Source organism: Botrytis fragariae, assembly GCF_013461495.1.
Source record: "Botrytis fragariae strain BVB16 chromosome Unknown tig00000045, whole genome shotgun sequence".
Classification (NCBI taxonomy): domain Eukaryota; kingdom Fungi; phylum Ascomycota; class Leotiomycetes; order Helotiales; family Sclerotiniaceae; genus Botrytis; species Botrytis fragariae.
The window spans coordinates 2,152,803-2,177,439 of record NW_023500991.1 but is presented as its reverse complement, the minus strand read 5'-3'; the positions used below and the strand labels follow the sequence as shown (position 1 = coordinate 2,177,439).

At 42.5% G+C, this 24,637-nt stretch overlaps 8 protein-coding genes across 8 annotated transcripts; 3 read left to right on the top strand and 5 right to left on the bottom strand.

The window, feature by feature from the left end:
* Positions 1–1,786: 1,786 nt before the first annotated feature.
* Positions 1,787–3,269, bottom strand: Bfra_003862 (putative endoplasmic reticulum-golgi intermediate compartment protein 3 protein; the record flags this gene model as incomplete). Its single annotated transcript, XM_037334267.1, has 4 exons — positions 1,787–1,960; positions 2,010–2,781; positions 2,831–3,011; positions 3,077–3,269. The coding sequence occupies 4 exons, from the start codon at positions 3,267–3,269 to the stop codon at positions 1,787–1,789; spliced, it is 1,320 nt and encodes a 439-aa protein (XP_037194354.1).
* Positions 3,270–4,602: 1,333 nt separating this feature from the next.
* Positions 4,603–6,779, top strand: Bfra_003861 (putative mrna export factor mex67 protein; the record flags this gene model as incomplete). The annotated part of the gene is made up of 2 exons (XM_037334266.1): positions 4,603–5,082; positions 5,259–6,779. The coding sequence occupies 2 exons, from the start codon at positions 4,603–4,605 to the stop codon at positions 6,777–6,779; spliced, it is 2,001 nt and encodes a 666-aa protein (XP_037194353.1).
* Positions 6,780–8,072: 1,293 nt separating this feature from the next.
* Bfra_003860 (putative class i alpha-mannosidase protein) lies at positions 8,073–9,835 on the bottom strand (the record flags this gene model as incomplete). The annotated part of the gene is made up of 2 exons (XM_037334265.1): positions 8,073–8,830; positions 8,887–9,835. The coding sequence occupies 2 exons, from the start codon at positions 9,833–9,835 to the stop codon at positions 8,073–8,075; spliced, it is 1,707 nt and encodes a 568-aa protein (XP_037194352.1).
* A 1,216-nt stretch (positions 9,836–11,051) lies between these two features.
* Bfra_003859 (putative cytochrome p450 alkane hydroxylase protein) lies at positions 11,052–12,730 on the bottom strand (the record flags this gene model as incomplete). Its single annotated transcript, XM_037334264.1, has 4 exons — positions 11,052–11,470; positions 11,526–11,894; positions 11,961–12,099; positions 12,167–12,730. 4 exons carry the CDS (start codon positions 12,728–12,730, stop codon positions 11,052–11,054), a joined length of 1,491 nt encoding a protein of 496 aa, XP_037194351.1.
* Positions 12,731–13,738: 1,008 nt separating this feature from the next.
* Positions 13,739–14,845, bottom strand: Bfra_003858 (putative gas1-like protein; the record flags this gene model as incomplete). Its single annotated transcript, XM_037334263.1, has 3 exons — positions 13,739–14,015; positions 14,119–14,284; positions 14,377–14,845. 3 exons carry the CDS (start codon positions 14,843–14,845, stop codon positions 13,739–13,741), a joined length of 912 nt encoding a protein of 303 aa, XP_037194350.1.
* Positions 14,846–15,627: 782 nt separating this feature from the next.
* On the bottom strand, positions 15,628–17,134 carry Bfra_003857 (putative xenobiotic compound family protein; the record flags this gene model as incomplete). The annotated part of the gene is made up of 2 exons (XM_037334262.1): positions 15,628–16,782; positions 16,844–17,134. The coding sequence occupies 2 exons, from the start codon at positions 17,132–17,134 to the stop codon at positions 15,628–15,630; spliced, it is 1,446 nt and encodes a 481-aa protein (XP_037194349.1).
* Positions 17,135–18,103: 969 nt separating this feature from the next.
* Bfra_003856 (putative flavin-binding monooxygenase protein) lies at positions 18,104–20,026 on the top strand (the record flags this gene model as incomplete). Its single annotated transcript, XM_037334261.1, has 2 exons — positions 18,104–18,334; positions 18,392–20,026. 2 exons carry the CDS (start codon positions 18,104–18,106, stop codon positions 20,024–20,026), a joined length of 1,866 nt encoding a protein of 621 aa, XP_037194348.1.
* A 575-nt stretch (positions 20,027–20,601) lies between these two features.
* Positions 20,602–22,266, top strand: Bfra_003855 (putative duf895 domain membrane protein; the record flags this gene model as incomplete). Its single annotated transcript, XM_037334260.1, has 5 exons — positions 20,602–20,686; positions 20,750–21,648; positions 21,707–21,858; positions 21,937–22,033; positions 22,099–22,266. The coding sequence occupies 5 exons, from the start codon at positions 20,602–20,604 to the stop codon at positions 22,264–22,266; spliced, it is 1,401 nt and encodes a 466-aa protein (XP_037194347.1).
* Positions 22,267–24,637: the final 2,371 nt, after the last annotated feature.

Genomic DNA, 24,637 nt, shown 5'->3' with positions numbered 1-24,637 from the left:
TATCTATCTAAATCTATACTCCATCCTAAAACTTCGAATACGATACCATCCACACCCAAAACAATCCTATCAAAACTTCCTCCAATCCCACTCCCACTAACATGTATTTCATCAATCCTATCCCATCCCATCTCATCTCACTTTGAATTCTCGAAACCCCAATCCCCTTCTTGTACTTACTTCCCCAACTGTCTATATATACATTATTGATATACATCACATCATCCATCCCATTACTATATCCATCTATTTCCTTCTCTACATACACATACACACGGTATAACCCACAACCTATCAACCTAACAACCCATCATCCATCAACCATCCATTTCCCCAGATTCAGAACCCATCCACCATCCACCCGTCCTTCCATCCAACCACCCAATCCAACCACCCAACCCAACCACCCAATCACAATCACCCAATCACAATCACTTCCCACCATCCCTGCCCCGTGCAAATATCACAATACTACAAATTGAAAGTTAAAAGTTAAAAGTTAAACCTTTCCCATCGTCCATCATCCATCATGCATCATGCATCATGCATTCACTATGCTCTTCCACCCACCACCTCCCACCCACCACCTCATCCCTCCCTCCCTACTTCCCTCCAAACTCGAACCCCAAACCTAAACCTAAAATCTCGCACCAACCCTCCTACTTCACATCACATCACATCGCATCACATCACTTGACTTCAATTCGACTCGATTCAGGACCCTGGGTTCAAAGCCGGCTGGTTGACTAGCTGGCTGAATACCTACTAGGTACATAAATGTAAATGGAGAGATACGAAATACTCTGTATATTCAACTGACTCCTATATAACCTCTCCGCACCCCCCTTTTCCACGAAGGGGAGAAAAAAAAGAAAGAAAGAAAGAAAGGAAGAAGAAAAAAATAGAAATAGAAATAGAATTGCGAATTTTGAAGCACGAATCAAATCACCGATATTTCAAGTTGAAGTTCAAGTATCGATTAGAATTATTGGTATATTTATTACCTATTGAAGTATTGAAGTATTAAAGTATTAAAGTATTGAAGTATTACCTATTGAAGTGTAATAACAAACCAACAATATACATACATACATACATACATACATATCAATCATCATCATCATCATCATCATCTCCACACCTAGATGTACAAAATTCGAATCTTATCTACCCATCATATCTCATCCCACTCCATTCCATCTGCAGTCTACCTCCCTACCTACCTACCTACCTATATATACATACATACATACATACATACACACACATATATACCCTACCCTACCCTACCCTACTCCATAATCACCTAGTACACATATACACAAACAGTAAGATACGCACCTATCAGAAGCCATCCCATTCCATTCCATCCTCCCATCATATCCTAAAACCCATCAACATCGTTACACCCAAACCCTTACCCTTCGATTTCCGATATCTGATACATACACATACACACACACATCCACATCCACATCCACATCCACAAACTCCACCCCGAGAACCGGGTTTCTTCCCCGTGCCTCCCGTACGTTTCAAAATTCAAGCCATGAAACTTCACATACATACATACTACATACATACATCCACAATGCATCCACAAAATCCCCTCAAACTCTCACAAAAATTGATAGAAGAATTTTTATATTCGCTACCTCCAAAAAAAAAAAAAGTAAAAACATAGTAAATTCCTATATTCAATGTACATAGTCCCTCTCCCATCCCTCTAAACTCCAATACCCGATGCCCAGCTCCCAAGAACGCACAAATAGTCACACACCCCCGACTACAGGTTCTTTGATTGCATTTTTCTTAATCTAGTTGCGCCTTCATATACACCACGGTCTACTGCTGCCGCGACGGTTAATGTACCTCCGACAATTGCACAGAGACCTGTCAAGAAACCTGCTAGTGTTTTGGTTCGCTCTTCCTTGTTGATGACTTTCATGGGTGAGATGTCCTGCGTATAATTAGTAGCTGTATGGATTAACATATTATGGAAAACTCACATATGAGAAGAAAACACCTGGGATTCCACCACGTGCATGTAACTTTTCCTTATGGCCTTCAGCGGAATCGTCACCACCATTGAGACTTCGGCGATGGCTCGTAACTGAATACTGGTGAGTTTCAATACTTCCGTCTTCAGAATGTCCATAAGTTCCGATATCCACGCTTGCGTCATGTGGTCTGCTATTGTGGTTGGTTTCCCAGCCAAGAGGAAGGTATGAAGTTGAAACAACCTTTACAAAGTACATAAAGTTGTAAGCAGCCTCATGGGTAATTTGTTCCGTGTTATCGAGAGGGTTCAAGTGATGATTGGTCCATGGGATAATAGAATCTGAGCCCAACTTCTTGAAAACTTCTTCTGGAAGCTCTGGTCCAAATCTAAGAGAATGGATGTGATGAGAAAATACGTGACCGCCGGGAACTGGTGTATCGAAGAAGTTGTTAAGGTCGTGAACATGCATATTTCCGTTGGTAAAACTGCGACCAGGAGCAATGTGGAAATTTCCAATGACCTTGTTTACCCGGAGACCACCTTCAATGCGACACCCTTCTTTGCGTTGAGAATCCAAACGTTCGCCATAATGTTCACGCTCGCATTGTTCGACATTTTCTCCTCGGCCAAAAGCCCATGAAACGGACGCATATGCTTCTCGTACTTCGTCACATGTATTACAGCAGCCTGACTTTTGCGCATTTGAAGGAGGGGTAGCACCGTAACATGCACCGCAGTAATCCGGATCAAGATGAGTTGCTGAATCTTCGGCACTATGACTACATGATATCAGTCACGACTCAGGAGTTACGATGGTGAAATACATACAGATCCAAGGCCTTGATATCAATGACCTTACCACCTTCTTCTTGAGGACCCAATCGAACCTTCTTAACTCCATGCATAACACCAACTTGCTGTTCTCCGGAAACATCCATTACGTCCAGCGTGAGAAGTTCGCAAGGGATTTTTGGAAAAGTAATGTTCAAATGAATTTCCATCTTTTCACCTGCAAAGAAAAATGATGATTAGTTTCCATTCCATAGAATTTCACAAATCTCGAGTATAACAAACCTCTTCCCTTGTCAACTACAAGCTCAGGATGTACTGTTATCCTCCTGTAATCCGCCCATTCTCCAAATGCCAGGTACAAGACGATTAGCAATGAAGCTATCGTTACAATTCCTCCTGAAGTTGTGCGCACTCTTGCTTCATCGACCGTTTTCGTAAAGGCATCTAGCCTTGTAAACCTAGATTTTGCAGGCATTTTCGCTGAATGTTGCAAAGAGTTGTATTATTATTGTTCGGCGGAGTAGCCTTGCGGCGTGGGAAATTGACTTTGGAGGATCTTTCAGAAATACATAAATCAAGTAGCTGATTCGAATAACTTTTAATTGGAATGTAGGAATGTGAATGAAGGATCGATCATATAAGAGCTTCTTTTTTGAAAAGGCCTTCCGGCAAAAGCATCAAATTTGAGTTCAGTGAGAATATAATATGTAAGTAAGAAGAAGTTATTTTTAATTTTGGAAAACCCTCAGTCCTTCAAGTCTCAGTCAGTCAGTCGCATTTTCAATTGAGGACAGCTTTCCATTGAATGGATTGCTCTCGGTCGGGTTGTTTTAGTCCCGCCCCTCTTGTGTGCACTTTCAAATCTAACCCATGTTCATGCAGGGAAAACTACGCGTAACACAGACATAATTATGGTTCAAAGCTTTGCAAGGTCGAATCGAGAATTGTCTGGGTGAATTGCCTGGGTGAGATGCTCAGATAAAGAAAGGGAGAGAATACAAAAGATACGGTGTAATACTGGGTATCATTGATAGGAATTTAGTAATACTGTTACGATCCTGCTCTCTTCTCAAACAATGGATTCATGACCACCTAATATGCTATACGGGTACCTGCTGGAGTGAGATTGATAGTTATTGCCTGAGGCATAAGTATTGTGCGGCCGCATGTGAAGGATAGCAGCTTCGGCATCAGTAGCCTTATGAACTTTTTGGTGAGGCTGAGTTATAAATAGAGGGGTCAAATAATGAAGCATGTTGAAACTGAACGAGGGTTGAATACCTACCCAAGTATCTTCCATTACAAAGCTCGTTTCCTAGTAGATAATCAGACTAATACGGCTGGTATCAATCTTGACCCGTTCATGAATCATCTGTACACGTGCAGTATTACTTTCCCAGGTACCTAGTAGGCAGAACCTTAAATCAAGGCTGGGCAGTAAATTCACGATTTGTGGTTTCAGCCTTGCTTACGTCAGTATTGAAGAACTTCTTATTCTTCCTCTTCCTAGTAACTTCTTCTCTTTATCCCAACAAACCTTCTTTCTTTCACCTTCACCATCAACTTAGACTAAAATCCTTCAAAACAATAGAATCGGAATTTCTTTACACCGTCGTTTCTACTGAATCAAATCGATTGCGATAAACTTCACCCCTTCTGCGAAACATCCAACACTCTTTCGAAAAAAATCGCATCTTCAAGATACGTCATAACAATCAGCAACAATCTTCTTGCACACTTTGCGACCTGCGATATTTAACCAACATTGCAAATTCAAATACGACTCTTATAATCAGAACGACGTCAAGATGATGAACCGAACATCAGCGCCTCCTAGAGGTCCGCGAAACTCGTCTTCAAGTACAAGAGGTGGTGGTCGCGTGGGTGGTGGTGGTATCACAAAACGACGAGCTGGTCCTATTCGAGTCGATAAAGATGGAGATTTAGATATGGATACTACGACAGGCGCAAACGGTCGCAAAGGGGGAAAGGGTGCTATCGGAGGTTCTGTTCCAACTGGACCACGCGGACATGGACGGGGAGGTGCAAGAAACACTGGCCGTGGTGGAGGAAGACTCGACGTCACACGAAATCCGCAGGCCATCCTTCGAGGAATGGGATCGCAATCGCAACAAGCCAACGTATTGGTTACTCTCTGGATCAAAGGATTGAAAGGGAGTAAAGCAGCTTCAAATAGTGACCAAGGCCTCTCGTCCCTAGTATCATTCCTCGAACGCAAGGCCACAGCATTGGACTCCAAATCGAAGAGAAGTATAAGAGTTAAAAAGGTACGTTTTTATCGCCATGATTTCGGGATCACGAGTTCCACTGCGCTGTCGCCGTAATTTTTCGCTCTTGTCATGTCAAGTTCACTACAACGAGTCGAGAATTGACACTTTCGCTTTACCACCTCATGATCCCGGTCGACTTCAAGGTTATCTATACCTTGCTAACCCTCGAATAGTCACACAAGAAAGGTGACGTCGTTGTTATCTCAGTTGCCCCGGAAGACGCAGCCTCTATTATGAAGCTGGATGGTTTCGCATTTGCTGGATCAACAATTGGCGTACAAGATAGCGAGCCATCGAAGACGTCGGAGAAGGCGGAGTCTGAGGAGGCTCGGTTAACTCGAGAGAAGATTCAGGGAGTTCTTGCAGCTCGATACGATCCCAACCTTAAGCTTTTAAATCTCTCGGCTTTGGGACAAGACGAGCAGTTGAAGCAGATGGGAATGTTTGAAGACAACACTCTTGTCTCGAAACTTTTCCCAGTTTTGATGGTCATCTGCGACAAATTATTCACCACTCCACAAGCTAAGAAGGATGCCATAGTCAGTGTCACTTTGACCGACAACTCATTGGCCGATCTTTCAAACGTCACCTCCTTGGCTTCAACATTTCCAGACTTAAAGAACCTGGATCTTTCCAGAAATCAGTTCGCCGATCTGGAATCCCTGAAATTATGGCGCTGGAAATTCCGTCACCTTGAAAACCTAGTTTTATCGGGCAATCCTATAGAAACCCTCGTTCCAGATTACGCAACCGACATTGTACGCTGGTTTCCGGAACTTCAACAGTTGAGTGGTGTCCAGGTCAGAAGTGTTGCTCAAGTCCATGCAGATCTTGAGGCTATTAAATCACCATTTCCAATCGCCAGCCCATCTTTCCGAGATGTCGCACAAGTTGGGGAAAACTTCGTAAGGCAATTTTTCGGAGCATACGATAATGATCGCAATGCCTTACTCACTAATTTCTACGATGCCGAGTCTTCTTTCTCACTATCTGTCAATATGTCAGCAGTTCGAGACCGCGATCATTCATTGCCTGTCCCACCATGGGCAGCGTACAACAAATTCAATCGAAACCTTGTCAAATATACACATTTGTCTACTAGATTATCTCGAAAATCTACTGGGTCTCAAGAAATTCAAGCCACCTGGAACGATTTACCTAAAACAATTCACCCCGAGATCGCCACCCGACCCGAACTATATCTTGTCGAATGTCAACCGCTTCCAGGTCTTCCTGATCCTTCTGGGCAGAGTGCCGCTGGGGTTGACGGTCTTCTCATCGACGTACACGGTGAATTTGAGGAGAATATTCCTAATTTTGAAGGCAAAGCTCTCCGTAGCTTTTCGCGGTACTTTATACTCGGACCCGGAGGGCCTAATGGTCCCCCTATCAGGGTTCTTAGCGATATGCTTGCGCTTAGGGCTTGGAGTCCTTTGGCTCAGACGACTGCAGTTCAAGGACCTCAGCCGGTTCCAGTACTTCCAAATGTTCCTCAGGTTCCTATTGTCGATGCTTCACTCACGCCTGAGCAGCAACAAAAGATATGCGCCGAGAAACTTTCCGCTGAGACAGGCATGAATTTACAATATTCGGCCATGTGCTTAGCAGAGACAGGATGGAATTTAGAACAGGCCTACATTGCTTTCCAAGCCAACAAGGCGAATTTACCAGCGGAGGCGTATCAAAAGCCATAGGTTAGAGGAAAGACGGAAGGGGGAGGAAGGAACGCAGGAAAGAGTTCATTAGCACCGGCTTTCCTTTTTTTTTTTTTTTTGTGGATTAAGATAATGAAAGAGAAATGGGTGGCGAGCATTTTGCATGAAATGGAGGCTATGGCAGCATCAAATGGAGTTTTTTTGGTCTCATCAGAATTGTATCAAGCAATTCTTAGCGCAAATGGAGTTTTGGGAATACATATACATACAGTTGTAAAAACGTATGTTTAGCGGAATTAAAGGGGACGGATGCATATGAATTATTACACGCAAATCAAATTTTGGACGATGTGCTCTGTGCTCTGTGCTCTGTGTGCTCAGCGTCTTTGAGAAGGATACGAGGAATTTGTAGATAGGATGGATGGATGAACTTGTCCGGATTATGATAATTGGTACTGTACTATACTATAGATACCAGGTACTCTATAGCGGATTATACAGTTTTTGAATTCTTGATTCTTGCATGACTACTTGCTTGTTTCTTTTTTAATGTGACTTCATGTGGTTTTGTATGGTTATGTAATGGTAATAGATAGGTATCACTCACTCACTCACTCACTCACCATCTTACTCATGGTGAAAACTTTAAGAAAACTCGAAGATATAATCAACTAGACATTGCTAGGTATGTAGATACAAGCATTTAAAAAACAATAGCTACCTACCTACCTACCTACCTAGTACCTCGCTAACCCTCACCGAAAACTTCATTCTTAATAAAGGAAAGGAAAAGGGAGAGAGGAAAGAGGAGAGAAGAGAGGGGATTACATGATCTGTGGACCCATCTATGTTTAATTCATTGCATCATATCCTACTCGTTTTAGCACCCAAGACTTATATCATACAGCTACCTAGGGTTGAAACAAGAGTGACTTGTGGTCTCTTTGAGGCGAGTTGGTGATTTTAGCGAAGACTAGAATGGTGTATATCTGTATGGAACTAGAATAGAATAGAATTGGCTGAATACGTACCTCCTTTCATAATGCTTCTTTCTAACTAGGGACTTAGGTAGGGTTTCTCTGGACCTTTGTATTCTTATTCGTTCATCTATTGCAATCTATCTCCACAAGGTTCTAGTAATGGATGGAAAGTCATGAGTTGCAAGTGAGAAGAACAGGAGCAATAGTATCATCAAGTTTATTCCCACGAGTATGAAGACAAATGCCAAACAACCAATCGTTAAATTTCGTATTATTATATCATTCGTATCGCTACATAAATCTATCACGTTCTCCTAATTCTTTGTGCTCCAACCCTTCCATCTATCTAACACTATGTATTCCCACCCGCCTGTCTCAGCGGATGCGCTTCCGTATTCAACACCCACTCATCCAAACTCACCACTCCTGGTTCACTAAACAACAAGTAGAAATACTTCAACGTCTCTGCCAACCAGAAACTTTCCATTGAATCTTCCTTGTCTGGTTTTTGCTCCATCACATTTTTGATTCTCGCATTGGCTAAAGGTGTATGCGTATGTTTCACAATGGCTTTAAACATTTTCCAGCCCGTTTCTTGCCAGGCACGATCACCCGTTAATCTGTACATGATGAAGACGGATTCGATGGCTTCGGGGCGGAGTTGGTAGGATGGATCGTCGACGCGGATATACCCGGTGTCTGAACTGGAGCCGGAGAAAGTACAGGAAGATGTATTGGTGCAAGGGTTGACGTGGAAGATTTCAGGCATGATTCCCGAAGGCGTGTGTTCGTATGCCCAAACGCAACCTTTGGTGAGTTTGATGGCAGTTTCCATTTCTGATGGGGATTGGGATATCCGGGAGCCAAGACCTATCATACCTCCGGTGAAACAACCAAGATGTTGGATCTGAGCCGTTAGGAGTGGTTTGCCGGAATTGATGTTCACTGTGCCTGTGAAGAGAATATCGGGATTGCCTGGGAGACTGGGACGAAAAACTAGGTATTCGTTTATGGTTGATAATGCAGTACGATACATTTTCAGGTATTGATCAGCAGAGGAGGATTTTGGAAGAAGTAAATGGGTTTTTGGAAGATATTCAAAAGCAGAATCTTTGATTGTATACGTTAGTGAAGGAATGAGATATGAGAAACATCGATTGACGTACCGGCAAAAGCTCCCAAAGTAAAAGAACGACTCCCAAATGACAACTCAGATCCCATGCAGTTTGCTTGGGACGGCCACATGCCTGGTAGTGTCGTAGTATTCTGAGTAGCTTCCAGTTGATCCGTAATTTTCTGTATTGCATTTGCGTATTTTTGATCACCAGTGACTTGACTCAAACGAATGAATTCGAGTGACAGACTTGCAATTTGGGCGACTAGAACACCATTTTCGCCCGCTATCTTGTCTCCTTTGGGAAGTTCTTTCTCCCACCAATAATATGGAGTAGGGATACCACTCTCGGTATTAAATGCCCTGAATAATAAATCCCCAAGCTGTTTTGCTTTCTCAAGCAAAATAGGATATTTATGACCACTGATATCCCATGCCCCCAGCAACCCACCGAGATACCGAATGGTAGTTTCGAAAACAGGTACACGTTCAGCATTGGGTTTAGAAAAGTCGATGTTCTTGAGAGATTCCAAGGCTTCTTCAAATTCCTCCTTCAGTCCCATAATATAAAGTGTATCCAGAGAATCCACCAATGTCGCAGCCCAACCCACAAATGTATCTTTTTGACCACCTGAAAGTGGCATCACCTCATCATGCATCCATGCATTCTTTTTATATCCATTCCATGCATGTAGAAATTCCTCTCTCACTTTCTTTTGCCTCGTTAATCGTACTGCTTTAGCAGGTCTGGATTCTCTTGAAAATGTGGTTGCTTGTATGCTATATCGACCAGCAGGAGGTAGTGGTAGTTCTATTGAAGGATGGAAAGAGAGGAATCCATATCGACTGTTTAGTGAGAAGCGATTGGTTGTGGAAAAGATGTAGACGCAAATTAAGAGTACAACTGTGATGGGTATGAATCGTTTTTGAAATCTTGTTCGTTGTGATCCTGGATACGATCGTGGGGTTAGGAGAGCTTTCTCCTTATATTCGAGAATCATTCTTTAAATTGCTGGTAAATATTTCTTCTTATGACTCTAGGGCAATGTGGATTCTCTAGATTTCCTCAATTGAGGGGGATATCACAAGATTGTGGATAGGGCAGACAAGAAAAGAAGAGGAATAAAGAAGGAAAAGGGTCTCAAGGGGAAGTGAGAATAAGTGAATCAATCACTATTTGGGTAGATTGAAGTGAATAGAAAATACTTATGGGTGTTTGAAAGCCCTATATACCTAACTACAAACTCTCTCCTCCAGCTGTCAACGTTTGACATAATCGGGGTGCTTGTTCATCTTTTCGAAACTCTTGGGAGGAAAGAGTGAGCTATGGCTAATCGTTGCATCTCTCTTCATGAATATCATCACATATCATGAGATGTAATTGGGCGATGAGTCGCACATGCCCATAACATATGGAAACTCAATTGCTTCTCGATTCAACAATGTTTCGGAACCAAAACTTGAGCGGGGACCTCAAAATCGAGGGTTAAGCTTCATTGGGTTAGACGGATCTGTAGATCTGCGGGTGTACCTATTCCTTGGGCCCATTTTCAATCCTACTAACCCACAAATTGACCACCCAAGCCACCTACCTTAAAGTTTGAATCAACCATAAATAGATTGATTTGATCTTCATATTTAATTTTCTTTCTCGAAGATCCAATGATGACATTGTTGATTGTTCTACGATAATCCCCAGCCAGAATATATCTGGGTAATGATAAGAATCATGGATGGTGTAAGATCAACATGGAAACTTCGACAGGAATTTTCGGCTTTCCGTGTTCAGCTTGGCTGTGCCTGTTTGACTCAAGATTGCACGGACAAGAGCATACTCGGCCAGCAAACTCATGTATCATGCCCTACAAAGGTATCTTCAATGGATGCATGAAGACCAGTACTGGTTGTCTTGATTGATTGTTAAGTTGAGTTTCTGGAAACGAAAGCCGAGTGGTACGATGGATGTCACTCAAAAAGTAATCCCGACGTCGAACACCTATATATACAAATTGAGAATGACTCAATGGCAGGAAGTCATGATATTCACTTAATCTCATACAGCATATCTAAGGAAATTTGAGAGTTTGAGGTGTTCAATATCAGCATAATTATGGTCTACATTCCTTCACCGACTCCCTGTCTTCAAATATGAAATTAAGATGGGCCTGAATATCAATCTGATCATGCAATTATTTGTGTGATACAGCCACCCCGCTGTTACACAACGACGCCTACTTTGATTCCATTCTTACTACTTGCAACTCCGGTCATTAGTTCCACCCACTCCATCACCTCGTCTTTACAGTTTATTTCTCTCCATTCTTGTGCCATCCTCGCTAGTACATACGCCGTTTCCGTCAAAGCCAAATTCTGACCAGGACACATCCTCGGTCCTCCTATAAAGGGAAGATAGTTCCACCCTGGTCGCACCGTCTCCCATCTCTCTGGCCGAAAGATATCTGGGTCAGGTTGGAAGCAAGGTGCCAGCATGTGAAGGGCGTGGAAAGAAGCAAAAACTATCTGACCCTTTTTCACGAGGATAGGTGAGGTGCCTTGCGGACCGCCTCCAGTGGGCAGTATGGTGTCTTGCAAGGCAATTCTTGTATCGGTGGGAGCAACGGGATGTAAACGTAATACTAGTGGCATGGGTTTAGTGGTGGTTTAAATAAGCAAGTGGCTACAATGACTTACTTTCCTTGATGGCATACTGCAGATAGTGAAGATTCTTCAGCGACTCAAATGTGAATGGCTTATCACCCTCTGCAAGAATTTCAGACCGAAGTTTCTTCCACATCTCGGAGTTTCGACAAAGATGGAAAATCGCGTTACCAATCGTGATAGCGGAAGATTCATGACCTGCTAAGAAGACTTGGAGGATTTGGTTTCGAAGATCGTCACGACTACCTGTCTGTTTTGCCATCTCATGCAACAATACATAGCGATGATTACCATTGTTGTCATCTTCTTCTGAATCCGAATCTTCTAGTTTTCCTTTTTGTTTTTCTTCCCGGGCAGCTAGATAGCTGCGCCGAAACTCCATGGCTTTATCTACATATCGATCTGCAAATGAATGAGTGATCTTTATTGATTTATACTACTTCTTATCCCAATAAAGAAACCTCAAACGTCCTAGTTGGAAGCGGATTCCCATGCCTCTTATAGCATAGTCAAAAGCTGCGAGGCACTCTTCTGTTTGGAATGGGGTCTCGGGAGATAGTGTATTCATGGACTCTCCGAAAAGAAACTCCGTAGATGTGTCGAAAATCTTGGCACATGTCAACACTCAGATTGCAGTCAAATTGGTATAGATTTAAGAAAAAGAGCAGTCATACCAGTTTATTTAAAAGTGGTTTCAAGTTAACCTTGGTTCCATCTGTTGGGACTAACGCAAGAAATTTCTGAAAGTGAACTTCGAACGCTGGAAGATTGGCAACATTTGATTTGGTAAAGGTAGGTCGAATCAAGGCTCTGGACTGTTCCCAAAATGGACCATCCATAGTGAACACCCCTTCACCAAGAAATGGCAAAGTAGGAGGTTGACGCAATGGCTGAACACCATAATGAGTAAAGTTTAGAGCATGAACAGTTTGCAGAACCCTCGCATCGACAGTACAGATAGCATGTTTGGTTTGAACTTTCGCCGAGAGCGTATTCCCATAAGTTTGGAAGCGATTTACCCAGGTATTGAGTAGATTCGACTTAATCATTTGACGGAAATTGTCGATGAAAAGATCGAGCCCAAGAATCGGATCTTTGTTGGGATATTTAGGAGGGGATTGACAGCCATGTTTCTTTAATTCCTGTCGTATATACCATTTCGACACAAGTGTTTCCAAAGAGTAGTAGGCAAATAATAAAGCAATGATAGTGCCACCAATTTCATTTCTGTATTCCATCTTCGCACTACAATGAATAGATACAATACATGAAATTCATGTTTGTGAAGAGGCGGGATGAACAGAAGCTACTCAAACTCATATGAGCATTACATAGTTCCAACGAGTTGGTACTCCGAGGTACGCCTCGATCGTGCATGAGAGATACATTTCTCGGAAGTAAAATCGCGTTACGCAGTAAATACAGAGGTAGATGGCCACGAATTTCTTTTCTGTTGGATCTTAGCAAGGTAAGCTGTCGTCGGTCAATTGTTTGTGCATGTCTTCCAACTTTCCAACCCAACGCCAGGTTTCACGGCATGTCGTGTCACGAAGTTTCTCATTGGTTCTTAGCACAGGGAGCTTTCTTGTCTCTTTCCTCTTCATATATCTGTTGCTTTGATATACAGGCATGAATCGAGATTGTCTCTCGTTTACGTGTATAATACTTGAATCCGGATTAGGATTAGGATAGAGAGATAATAATCATTGTGACTATAATAATATAGTAGCATTTACAGTTACACAACTTCAAGATACAGACAGATATCTGTAAACCACGACCAGGAAAAGTCGAGATCTATGGGGTAAAAGGATTTACGTATACCAGAGCATTATCTTGTGATACTCGAAAACTATAAAGCCCGAACTGGCGAAGAGATTGAGCGAGCGATGATGGGTGATTATCTGGGATTCACTCGCGAGACATAATGTTTGAATGGAAACCTTTTCTTTTGCCATTTGAACATATATCAGAGATTGATCGTACTTGCTTGCTTGCTTGCTTCTAATACATACCTACATGTATCATGCAAAATGGAGATATAATACAAGAAATAAATATCTTCAAAGTAGAGCTAGACGAGTGTATTAATGCACCTCTCTTAAATCAGACCCATAAATAAGTTACTATCGGTTCAAACAACTACAGATAAAAAGCGGGTATAATTTACATCTCCATCTCCATCTCCCTTTCATCAACCTCACTATCACGAATTTCCTCGCCCATCATCCATCATCCATCATTCGTCACGCAACAAAAACCCTCTCACTCCTCCCATTATTCGCGTTCTTCCCATTTCCACCTCCGTTCTTCTTATTCCCATTTCCATTTCCGTTCCCATTTCCTCCATTCTTTTTAGCAGCCGCCGCAGTAGTAGTCGCCGCAGTTGCTGCAGATGCAGTAGTACTCGTAGCAATTGCCGTTAAAGAAGAGCTGAGAAGTGCTTCGACGGCGAATATTCCTTGTTCGTTGAGTGTTGCTTCAGAGTTGGCTTTCATAGCGGCAGGAAGATCTTTGTTGTTTCTGGGGCGGGTGATGGTTAGTGGTTTTCTTATGCGAGGTATGTTTCCAAGTGATAGATATAGATATAGGAGAGTAATAGGAATATCGGAATCATGGAACTTACTGTAAGACCTGAGCCTCAACACCTTCTAATGTCTGTGCTGTGGCAATAGTACCGGGTGTGTTCTTGCTAGCTGTCTCATCTGTCTGCATTACTGCAAAGCAACCACCGAATGGGCCAGCTGTTGCTGCATTGAAACAGCGGATTGTACAGATATTTCCTGTTGAGGCTAATTTTGTGTTAGTTACATTTAGGGTTTGATGACCTTGGGTTATGGTTATATAAAGAGAGGGGGAAAGGAGAAAGGGATGAGATACATACCGCCAATACAACTCATGTTACTGGGCATAGTAACCGCCAATTTAATATTCCCGTTCGCTCCATCCGTCTCCTTAACGGTCAACTTCGTCTGACCGGAGCCTAGTGCATTACTCGTCTGATCCATATCACATGTATACGGCCCTGCTCCATTCGTACCTCCTTGCTGCATCACCACATTAACCGTACTTCCTTTCGTAACTGATGTTACGGTTTTATTGGCTAATTGGGTCTCAGTGTTTTCACCAATATCGATGTTGCCATTGAGAAGAGTACGTCCACATTCGTTGACTACGTTGGTGCTAATTTCGGTGGGGTTGATTATGTTGGCATCGTTGGCGTTAAGTACGACTTGAAGGGGGAGAGATGCGGGAGAGCCTTTGGTCCCTTGGGCTGAAAGAAGAACGCCTTGGGCGTGGACTGAGACTAGGAGGGAGGAAGTCAATAGGAAGAGTTGTTTGAGCGAAGACATTTTGACTTGTTTGATGGTAGAATACAAAAAGTATGTAATTATGCACAGCACAGTGGCGATATGAAGTATAGAAATAGAATAGATAAACCAGGAGAAAATCAGACCTGCTGAGGATAAGATTATAATGAACGATGAAAGAAGATAGAGTAAGTGAATGAAATCAACAGCAGTGAGAAACAGAATTCCTTCAAGCCCGTGGTATGAGGATCATTTTCATCTTATACAGATATAAAAGTAAACATACATTTCCACCTACATAGCATTACGACGATTTTTCATACATGAGGCGATTTTTCAACATCTCAAACGTAGGAGTCAAAGATCAGATGCGACGACCATACATCAAAAATACCACTTGGAACAAATCCCGTCGCGAGGGTGTGGGGCGGCATCAACAAAATAGCCGAAAGTGACCTCTCATGATTGAGGTGAGTGAAAGTGGAGCCGTGTCAGGGGTAATTCTAGCCGCTTGGCATGTCCCATGGTGCGAGAAGTGGAGAAAACTTCTGCAAGATCAACGATATGAGACGAAGCAGAAATGTATGGATGATGAACAACTCGAGGAATGGACGATTGACAGGGCTATTTTTATACTACAAAACCCGTTTATGCCTTAAAAATGGTAGATCACGGGCAGACAAGAGGTGGATGAGAAGAGATACATATCTGCAAAGCGATATACGCTAGCGACAGATTGTGAGGATGGAAAACATATTCAATGGAGATAAAAGCATTTTTATTCTCATCTGAACTATGAGATTGAGATGACAGTCTCTCCTTTCTCAATCACTCTTCGTTTCTTGCCTTGAGTATGCTGGAACGTCTTCTCCGGCTTTCCAGAAGTACTTTGATCCAGGATGTGACTCTGAAAGTCTGTTTTGACCTTTGACACCCAAATAATTTTCTCTTAATGTGCCGCCAGGGACAGCGTAGTCATCCCAAAATAATCCTCTCTTCCGTAATTCAGGAAGTAAATACTTTATCATGTCGTCGAATGTCTCTGGAATGCTAGCATAACTGAAATTGAATCCGTCGACATCAGAGACCTCTACCCACCTTTCTAGTTCGTCTGCGACTGTCTTTGCATTTCCGATGAGCTTCGCGCCATTTCCTCCCAGGATGAGATGTTCGGCAATAGTCTTCTTGTTCCAGGTTAAACCTTGTGGGGAGACTGATGCCCAGTGATTTACCATACTCCTTACTGCAGGGGGAGCGCTTTCAATGAACCGAAAATCTTCATCATCACCATATGAGCTTAGATCATACCCAGACCAACCTCCAAATAACGATAGGGCTCCTTCTCGATCGCCGTAACTTGCAAGCTTCTCGAATTTCTCCTGTGCCTTTTCATCGGTCTCAGCAACAATAACCAAAAGCCCAGCGACAATCTTGATACTAGCCGGATCTCTTCCTAACTCCTTAGCTTGCGAGCGAATCGAATCTACCGACGGACGAATAAGTTCTGGAGTGTGTGCATTCAGGAAAATGGCTTCAGCGTGTGTGGCAGCAAACTTCTTTCCCGCGGAGGATGTTCCAGCTTGGAATAGAAATGGGGTCCGTTGGGGAGAAGGTTCACACAAATGTGGGCCTGGTACATTAAAGTATTTTCCCTTATGGTTAATCTGCCTTACACCCTTTGGATCCGCATATGAACTCGATCCTGGGGGTTGCACAGCATCATCTCTCCAAGATGCTTCCCAAAGCTTGTATGTAACGTCAAGGTATTCATGGGCAATCTTATATCGCTCATCGTGTTCGATTTGAGTATCGAGGCCAAGATTTCGAGCTGCAGAGTCGAGATATGATGTAACTATGTTCCATGCAATTCGCCCATCACTAAGATGATCGACTGTCGAGAATCTGCGAGCAAGTAGATAAGGTTGTTCGTAGGTTGTTGAAGCAGTCACACCAAATCCAATACTTTTTGTAGCTGCAGCCTTTTTTCTTAGGTCAGATATTGCTTTGTAGCGAGCCATGATTCTTCTAGGAAAGACTTACCATGGCAGGAATGCTATATAATGGATCATTTATCGGGAATTGAGATGCCGCAGGTATTGTCGGTTCAAGATTGGCAGGTCCTTTGTAAACATCATAACCTCCTAGAACATCTGCGAAGAATATGGCATGGAATTTGGCCTTTTCGAGTTTCTCCGCAAGTGCAATCCATGATTTGATGTTCTTGTATTCGGAACCTTGATCACCAGGATATTTGAAGAGACCTGGATTGAGATGGCCGGGTGCTTGCATGGCAAACGCATTGAGAATGAGCTGTTTCTTGGTAGAAGACATGTTGAATATGCGGATCGAAATTATCGGGGAAGAAAAACTGATTTGAACAGAGATAATGAATGCGTCCAACCTTACAGTTTATCTTCCAAATGTAATGAGAGGGGGGACGCGCGAGCAGTAAAGGAAACCCAGACTTACAATCTATACTCTAAACCTTAGGTAATGGCATTATCTCAATCAATTGTAGATAGCTGCCAGTGCCGGTACCATGCGCATGAAATGACGAGAATATAAGTTCCATCGTGCCATTATTCGCTGAAGGTTAAAATGCAGCATGATGAAGAAGACTCTCGTTTGATTGAGTATTGATGGCGTCTTATTCCTTGCAAAAGCACAAATACGCTAACCCCGCACGTGCCCCGCCAATGAACCCACATCCATCTTGCAGCTTGAAGCTCAACATCAGCTAATCAAGCCGATACATTCTTCCACTAGAATGAAGTCGACAATCCCCCATGTAATCACATAATCATCCAGATTTTGCCAATCCTATCAATCTTCTTTCCAATGCCTGTTCCTTCCGAACTGTACCGCAGATTTCGTCATGTTGTGCATCAAATAGATACCCAGATAACCAATATCGTTACGATTGCAACCCCAACTTACCCCTCTATGTCCAGGGTTGCATGTCTATTTGCGATGAACGGGAGAATAGAGAGTATCTTAATGATAAGGATCTCGAGTTGAGTCTCCTCAGTCCTAAAGCTAGGAAAAAATATGGGTCCGAAAGTCCATGTTGATACAGTTCGTAGATGCTGCAATGAGATACCATAATATCGTGATTGATAGTATCAATTATCTTCGGGGAGCGGTTTTGTAATGTGTTTTACTGTTGCCATCTCTTTTGTTCTCAGCCCTGCTGTGATACTCTTCAATTGTCATTCTCGTTGTTTAGAAGTCCTAGATAGAAACCTAGAGATTTTACTTCACTTACCTAGACATTCATCAAAAGTCAACTATTAACAAAATATGTCGCCTTCTGCGGTTGCTTTGGAAACACATGGGATTGATACTGCTTCAAACCCCAAAATCGAATCTTCATCTTTGGCGTTTGCAGAGGCGCCAGCTTCAACAACCATCGATGTTAAGGCAAACGGTGATGGCTTGGTTCAAAACAAATCTTCTTTACTATTCAGACCTACTCCGCAGCCCTCTTTTAAAATAGAAGACCACCCAGTCGATATCGTTAAACCCCTGAAGGTCTGTGACTATCTTAATTCTTGTTTCTTAACGGTACACTAATCAATAATTTAATAGGTTGCAGTTATTGGTGCTGGTCTTGCTGGTATCAACGCAGGTATACTTTTACCTGCTAAGGTGCCTGGAATTCAACTTACAATTTTCGAGAAGAATGCCGATGTTGGTGGGACTTGGTTTGAAAATATCTATCCAGGAGTTCGTTGCGACATACCTGCAAACGTTTATCAATCAACATTTGAGCCTAATACACAATGGTCCGAAGAATACGCACAAGGAAAGGAAATCAGAGAATACTGGCAGAAGGTTGCAAGAAAGCACAATGTATACAATTACCTCAAATTCAACCGCAAGATTGCTGGGGCGGTCTGGGATGAGGAGAATGCACAATGGTCATTGAGTATTGAGAATGTTGAGAACGGAGATATAACGGAAGAACAATTCGAAGTAGTTATTACGGCAATCGGTAGATTCAATGCTTGGAAACTCCCGGACTACCCTGGTATCGGCGATTACAAGGGACATCTTCGTCATTCTTCAAATTGGGACCCAAACTTTGATCCTACGGGTAAAACTGTCGCGGTCCTTGGAAATGGTGCTAGCGGCTTGCAGGTGGTTCCAAACCTCCAAAAAGTTGTGAAGCATTTAGACCATTATGCACGTAGCAAGACTTGGATTGCGGGATCTTTCGGTGGTGAAGGTGAAGGTAGAAGACTGGAACCAAATTACTTTCCTCCAGATCTCCTCAAATCATTCGAGGATCCAGAAACTTATCAAAAATTTCGAAAAGAGCTTGAGGGAAAGTTCTATGGTCGATTTGCCGCTCTATTTAAGGGGACAGAAGATAACAAAAAACTAGAAGAAGATTTCCGAAAGTTGATGGCAGAACGTTTAAAAAAGAAGCCAGAGTTATTGGATGCTATTGTTCCGGACTTCGCGCCAAACTGTCGTCGTTTGACTCCTGGACCTGGCTATCTAGAGGCTTTGACTGAGGAAAACGTCTCTTTTATTCAAACTCCTATCGAGAGATTTACCGAGGAAGGTATTGTTACAATTGATGGTGTTGAAAGAAAGGTCGATGCAGTAATATGCTCCACAGGAGCAAACATTGATATGCGACCACCATTTCCAATTGTTGCATTTGGTCATAATCTACGCGATGCATGGGATCCTGACCCTCTTACATATCTTGGAGTCGCATCGCCTTCCTTTCCTAACCTTCTCTTTGTCTCCGGACCCAATGCTCATGGAACAAGTGGCACAGTTCCAAACCAAACCGAAACACAAATAACTTACTTGGCTAAGATACTGCGAAAGGTTGGCCAGCAGAGTATCAAGACCTTCGTCCCATCCAAGGAGGCGACAAATGATTTCATCGCTTATAGTGATGCTTTCTTTCCCAGAACAGTATGGACAGATAATTGTAAATCTTGGGCAAACTCTGGCAGACCAGGAGGACGAATTCATGGTCACTGGCCTGGAAGCGCATCGCATGTTAATTTTATAAGAAAAGATCCCAGGTGGGAAGATTGGGAATATACTTACAAATCCAAAACTGGAAATAGATTTGCATATCTAGGAAATGGTTGGACGGTAAAGGAGACGATTGCGGGTAGTGACTTGACTCCATATCTCAAACGCCCGGATCAGATTGATTTGAGAAGTTATCATGAAGAATGGTTTGAAGGCTTGTAGAGTAGATCGTGTCAGATAACATCGATTCTTTAATATTATACAAATTTTATACCACAATCTCCGCGACATGGCAAGGGCCTGTTGGACACAAAACTCTGCTGCTTAACTTCTTCGGACTCTGAACCTGTCAATTCTGAATTTTCAATACCCCCCATCTCCTGATTAAATCCAGCGATTTGGTTCAGACCAAGAGGTTCGAGATTTGACTTTTCTTTCCAAAAGAGAAGTCTAGATGAACTCAACCTAAAAGAAACCTCGTAAAAAAGATTTAAACATTTTCGCAACGGATCTGATAGAGGAATGTAGACAAGCGTATCTGCTTATCGTTGGCCAAACCCCCCTAATGCACCGTTAGTTCGAGTATGATGTTCGTCATGACAAGGTTTCGATTTCGTGCTCGTCACGCCATGTAAACGATGTGGAAAATACATGTGTACCGACACTTGAGTTCAACATGAGTACCGTGCATGCGTATCTGAGGAAATCTTGGATAAATAAAATGGTTTAGGACCCCAGTATCGAATCTTCACTTCTATGTTGCGCAGTTTGACTTAATTTCCACTTCATTGAGAATCATGGCGTCGGATAAATCAGGAGCACTCGATACTTCGTTGTCTTCGGATAATGAAGCTCTACCTGTAGTCAGGGAAAAGCACCCAGGTACTTCTTATTTATCCTTCTTATATCTCTTTTCTTGTGCATATGAAGCTGACAAAATAACAGTAAAATGGTATCGTTCCACTCTCTACAATTCTATAATTCTTGGAATCTGCAACTTCCTGGCCCCGGGTATCTGGGGTGCCATGAACAGTCTCGGCGCCGGTGGCGAAGAATCTCCTCACCTAGTCAATGCTGCCAATGCTCTCACTTTCTGCCTGATGGTACTATCCTGTTTCTTCTCCTCCGTTCTCGTTAAATATATCGGTATTAAGGCCGCACTCATTTTCGGCACTATTGGCTATGCCCCTTATGCCGCTGGTCTCTACTGCAATAATCGATATGGCAACGAATGGCTTGTACTTCTCGGTGCCGCCCTCTGCGGTATTTCGGCAGGTGTATTCTGGATGGCTGAAGCAGCCATCGCGCTGAGTTATCCGGAGCCAGAGAATCAGGGAAGATTCCTAGGGCTGTGGTTGAGTTTCCGTGTTGCCGGACAGGTACTTGGAGGCGTGATTAACCTGGCTCTCAATGCGGATAATTCTGGCAAAGGAAAGGTATCCTACAATGTGTATCTTGTATTCATCGCCCTACAAGCCCTTGGACCCTTTGCAGCGCTTCTCCTCACACCACCCGAAAAGGTTCAGCGAACTGATGGAGTGATACCCAACCTTCGCATTTCCGAATCAAGCTGGAGAGAAATAAAGCTTACATCAAAATTGTTCATAAGTAAATATTTTTTGTTATTGGTGCCAGTTATTGCGCAAGGTGTGTATAGTGAAGCGGTTATGTTTACGTACGAATCTGTTTGGCTTAGTGTTAGAGGAAGAGCATTAGGCTCGTTTCTTTCAGGTATTGTGGCAATGATTTCTGGCAATTTATTGGGTGCATTCTTGGATCGGGAGAAGTGGTCTTTGAAGAAGAGAGCGAGGTGGGCTTTTATTGTTATCTTGGGATTACAGGGTGTAAGTACCATCCGCTCTTTGATTTTCGAGTATCCTGTTACTGATCCCTATATTATAGGTATGGTGGATATGGGGAACCGTCTTGGTCACAAACTACTGGGGACAGAATCCGCTACCAGTATATGATTGGACGGATGGCGGAGCATTTGTTAGAACCTTCCTATTATTTTTAGGATGGGTCTCTGGCTTTCAGCTGAATTATCTATTCTTGTAGGTCTCTTCTTACTAAAACCCAGTCTCTATCCATACAAAAGCACTTCTAAATAACTCAACACTAACAACAATTAGATACTTCCTCGTAGGAAACCTCGCCAAAACGCCTGAAGAAGTAGTAAGAATAGCAGCACTACTTCGAGGAACCGAATCAGCTGTTCAAGCTGTTAGTGTAAGTTCCCCATTGTCATCTTAAAATTCTCATCTGTATTGTGTTGTAACTAACAAAATGTATAGTACGGTTTGAATAGTGTTACAGTAATGGGTGATATTGGGGGCGTGTATCTCAACTTTGGTCTTTGGGGATTAGCGTTGATCCCAGGATGGTTACTGGTAAAAGAGATTGGAGTAACTCTTGGGGATAGTAAGATTGCGAGGGAGAGGGAGGTGATTGAGCGATCCTGAAGAGAGAAACAGCAGAGTGATTGAATATTAGATGAGGTAGGATTTAATTTTGAGATTATGGACAGATTCGGTTAATATCATGGATTCGGAGCTCATAACTTTGGTAATATATTATTCATTGTTCCTCTGAAGCTTTAGATATTCTCTAATCAACACCCTTTCCAAGTGGGGCTCAATACATCATGTGTTTGGGTTTTGATGGACCATGGTGTATGTAAGGTCTGCTAGATCAGGGATATGGGACTGCCGACTAATTCTACATCATCTCTGTGCCACGATTAGATCATCATGTATCGATTGCTACCTATCTTGCATACTATTATCTTATCTGCAATATCAATCAAGCTACATAGAGTAATGTACCCAAGCACACAAGCAGTTTGAACACCCTAATTGCGTAACATTGTAACGATTACCACATTGCGTTAGATCCATTGTATTGATTCATCCCCTCAGGCTCTCTAAAATACTTGACCGTACGAAGAAGAACTCCGATATACACTAGGACTCAGAGCAATAAACACAAATTCATCCTTCTCGTATTCCAAAGCAAGTTGGAAAATGAAAGCGTCAAGCGCTGTATTGGTAATCTTGTAGGCCGGCGCGGGTATAGTCTATACAGGGCGAGCATATGCAATGGAGGCTACTGTGCTCGTACTTGTTCTTGTTAGGACTGAGCCTGGTTTTCTTGAGGTAGACGAGGTTCTTGGTGAAACTTTCTGTGAGATTTTCTCTGCGTGAGTTAGGATGACATGGTGATGTCTAAAATTGTGTTGCAAAGTGACGCGAAGATGATTTAGGAAGTTAAATGGAGAGTTTGGAATTCATTGCATATTTATGAACATCCTGGCGGTAGTTGAATATTGGTAAGATCTTTCGCACTGTTGAATGAACAATCAGTTCCATAATTTTCCCTCAATTGATTTAAAATCATTCATGCAAGGGTTTCAACATAGGAGGATTCAGATGAACATCTAGACGATAGCAATGTGGCAATGTGGATCCTTCTACCATCTAGCCTCTATTTCATTGCATGCTAAAATAGATGTGCGACTTTTCCAATTCCATTGTTATTAGCACAACGGGTTTCAGGATCGCCAAGAACTCAATCCCGTTCGCTTAATCATGTCATTGGATGATAGTTTAGGGGAAGATTTGTAACATCGTTTCGTAGATAGTTAGTTCTCGTTTTCGATTCAAATTGCCATCCACAGGCAGGTCATCAAAGATCGTCTAATCCAAAGCTTAAAAAAGGTAGAGGTATCGGCAGGCTTGGAAAATAGTCAGTGTTAGTAAAGAAAAAGATGCATTTTCTCAGACAGCAAGGATAGTACGTTCGCTAAGACCTGTGTGGGAGATGAAATTGACTCCGAATCTAGAGATTCTGAATGAGATGTCTCTTTCGGATGAGTTGGGGGAGTTTATTGATAGTAGTAGTGATTGGCTTTTGGATTTTTTTCTTTCTCCGAAATTTTGAATTGGCATTTCTGGGACGGCGAGAAGGTAATGATTTCTATGACTACCTAGAGATGTATTTTCTTGTTTCATTTTTTCCAATGGGAAAGAATCACGACGGGAGCCGAAACCTAGCCTGTTAGGTGAAATCTACCATTCATCAACCTTCTCGAAATTCATACATGTCATCTGATCTCTCCTCATCGAATAAGCAGTCAACGTAAAGAATGTGCAGCATCATACTAGGTGTTGTTTCAAATGAAGCTTCTCGTGCCACCACATTAAAACAAATTTCATGTGTAGGCGCAACGTACTTTTACGCGGCGTGACATGTCATTTGGGACACTTTCTCTTCCAGAGGAGGCAGGAGGTGTTGAATCGCCAGACTATGGATTTTTATTCATGGATCAATCAAGCGTAACTGTGTGTTAAATAAAATCCATGTCGTTCCAAATCATAACATATCCCGCAATTCTGGGTAACATGAAGGATATAGAGTTTTCCAAGGCTGACTCGTTTTGTCTGGGTAACTTTTGCATCCCGGATATCATCGTCCAGAGTGTCATGTTCCAGGGATATCGAGCCACAATTAACAGTGAGTGGGCATTTTTAACGAAGCCCAATCCAAGCTTTGTGTAAGTAACAGTATAATCCGTCTCGGCACTTCTGCCAAATACCATCTGATAGGACTGTGCCGCATTGCTAGTGGCTATATTCGGCTAATCATTAGAGCGATGGCATCATTTCATTCACTGTGCCATCTCCACACTGCATATCGACTGTCCCGAGGTGTACATGGATCAATCTCCGTTCGTTTAGTTGTCTATTCACATACCTAGGTAGTCTTCCTATTGACTACGAAATGTTTCCATAATTCAACAAACGCCTCCCCCAAAGAATCTCACAAAACTCAAAT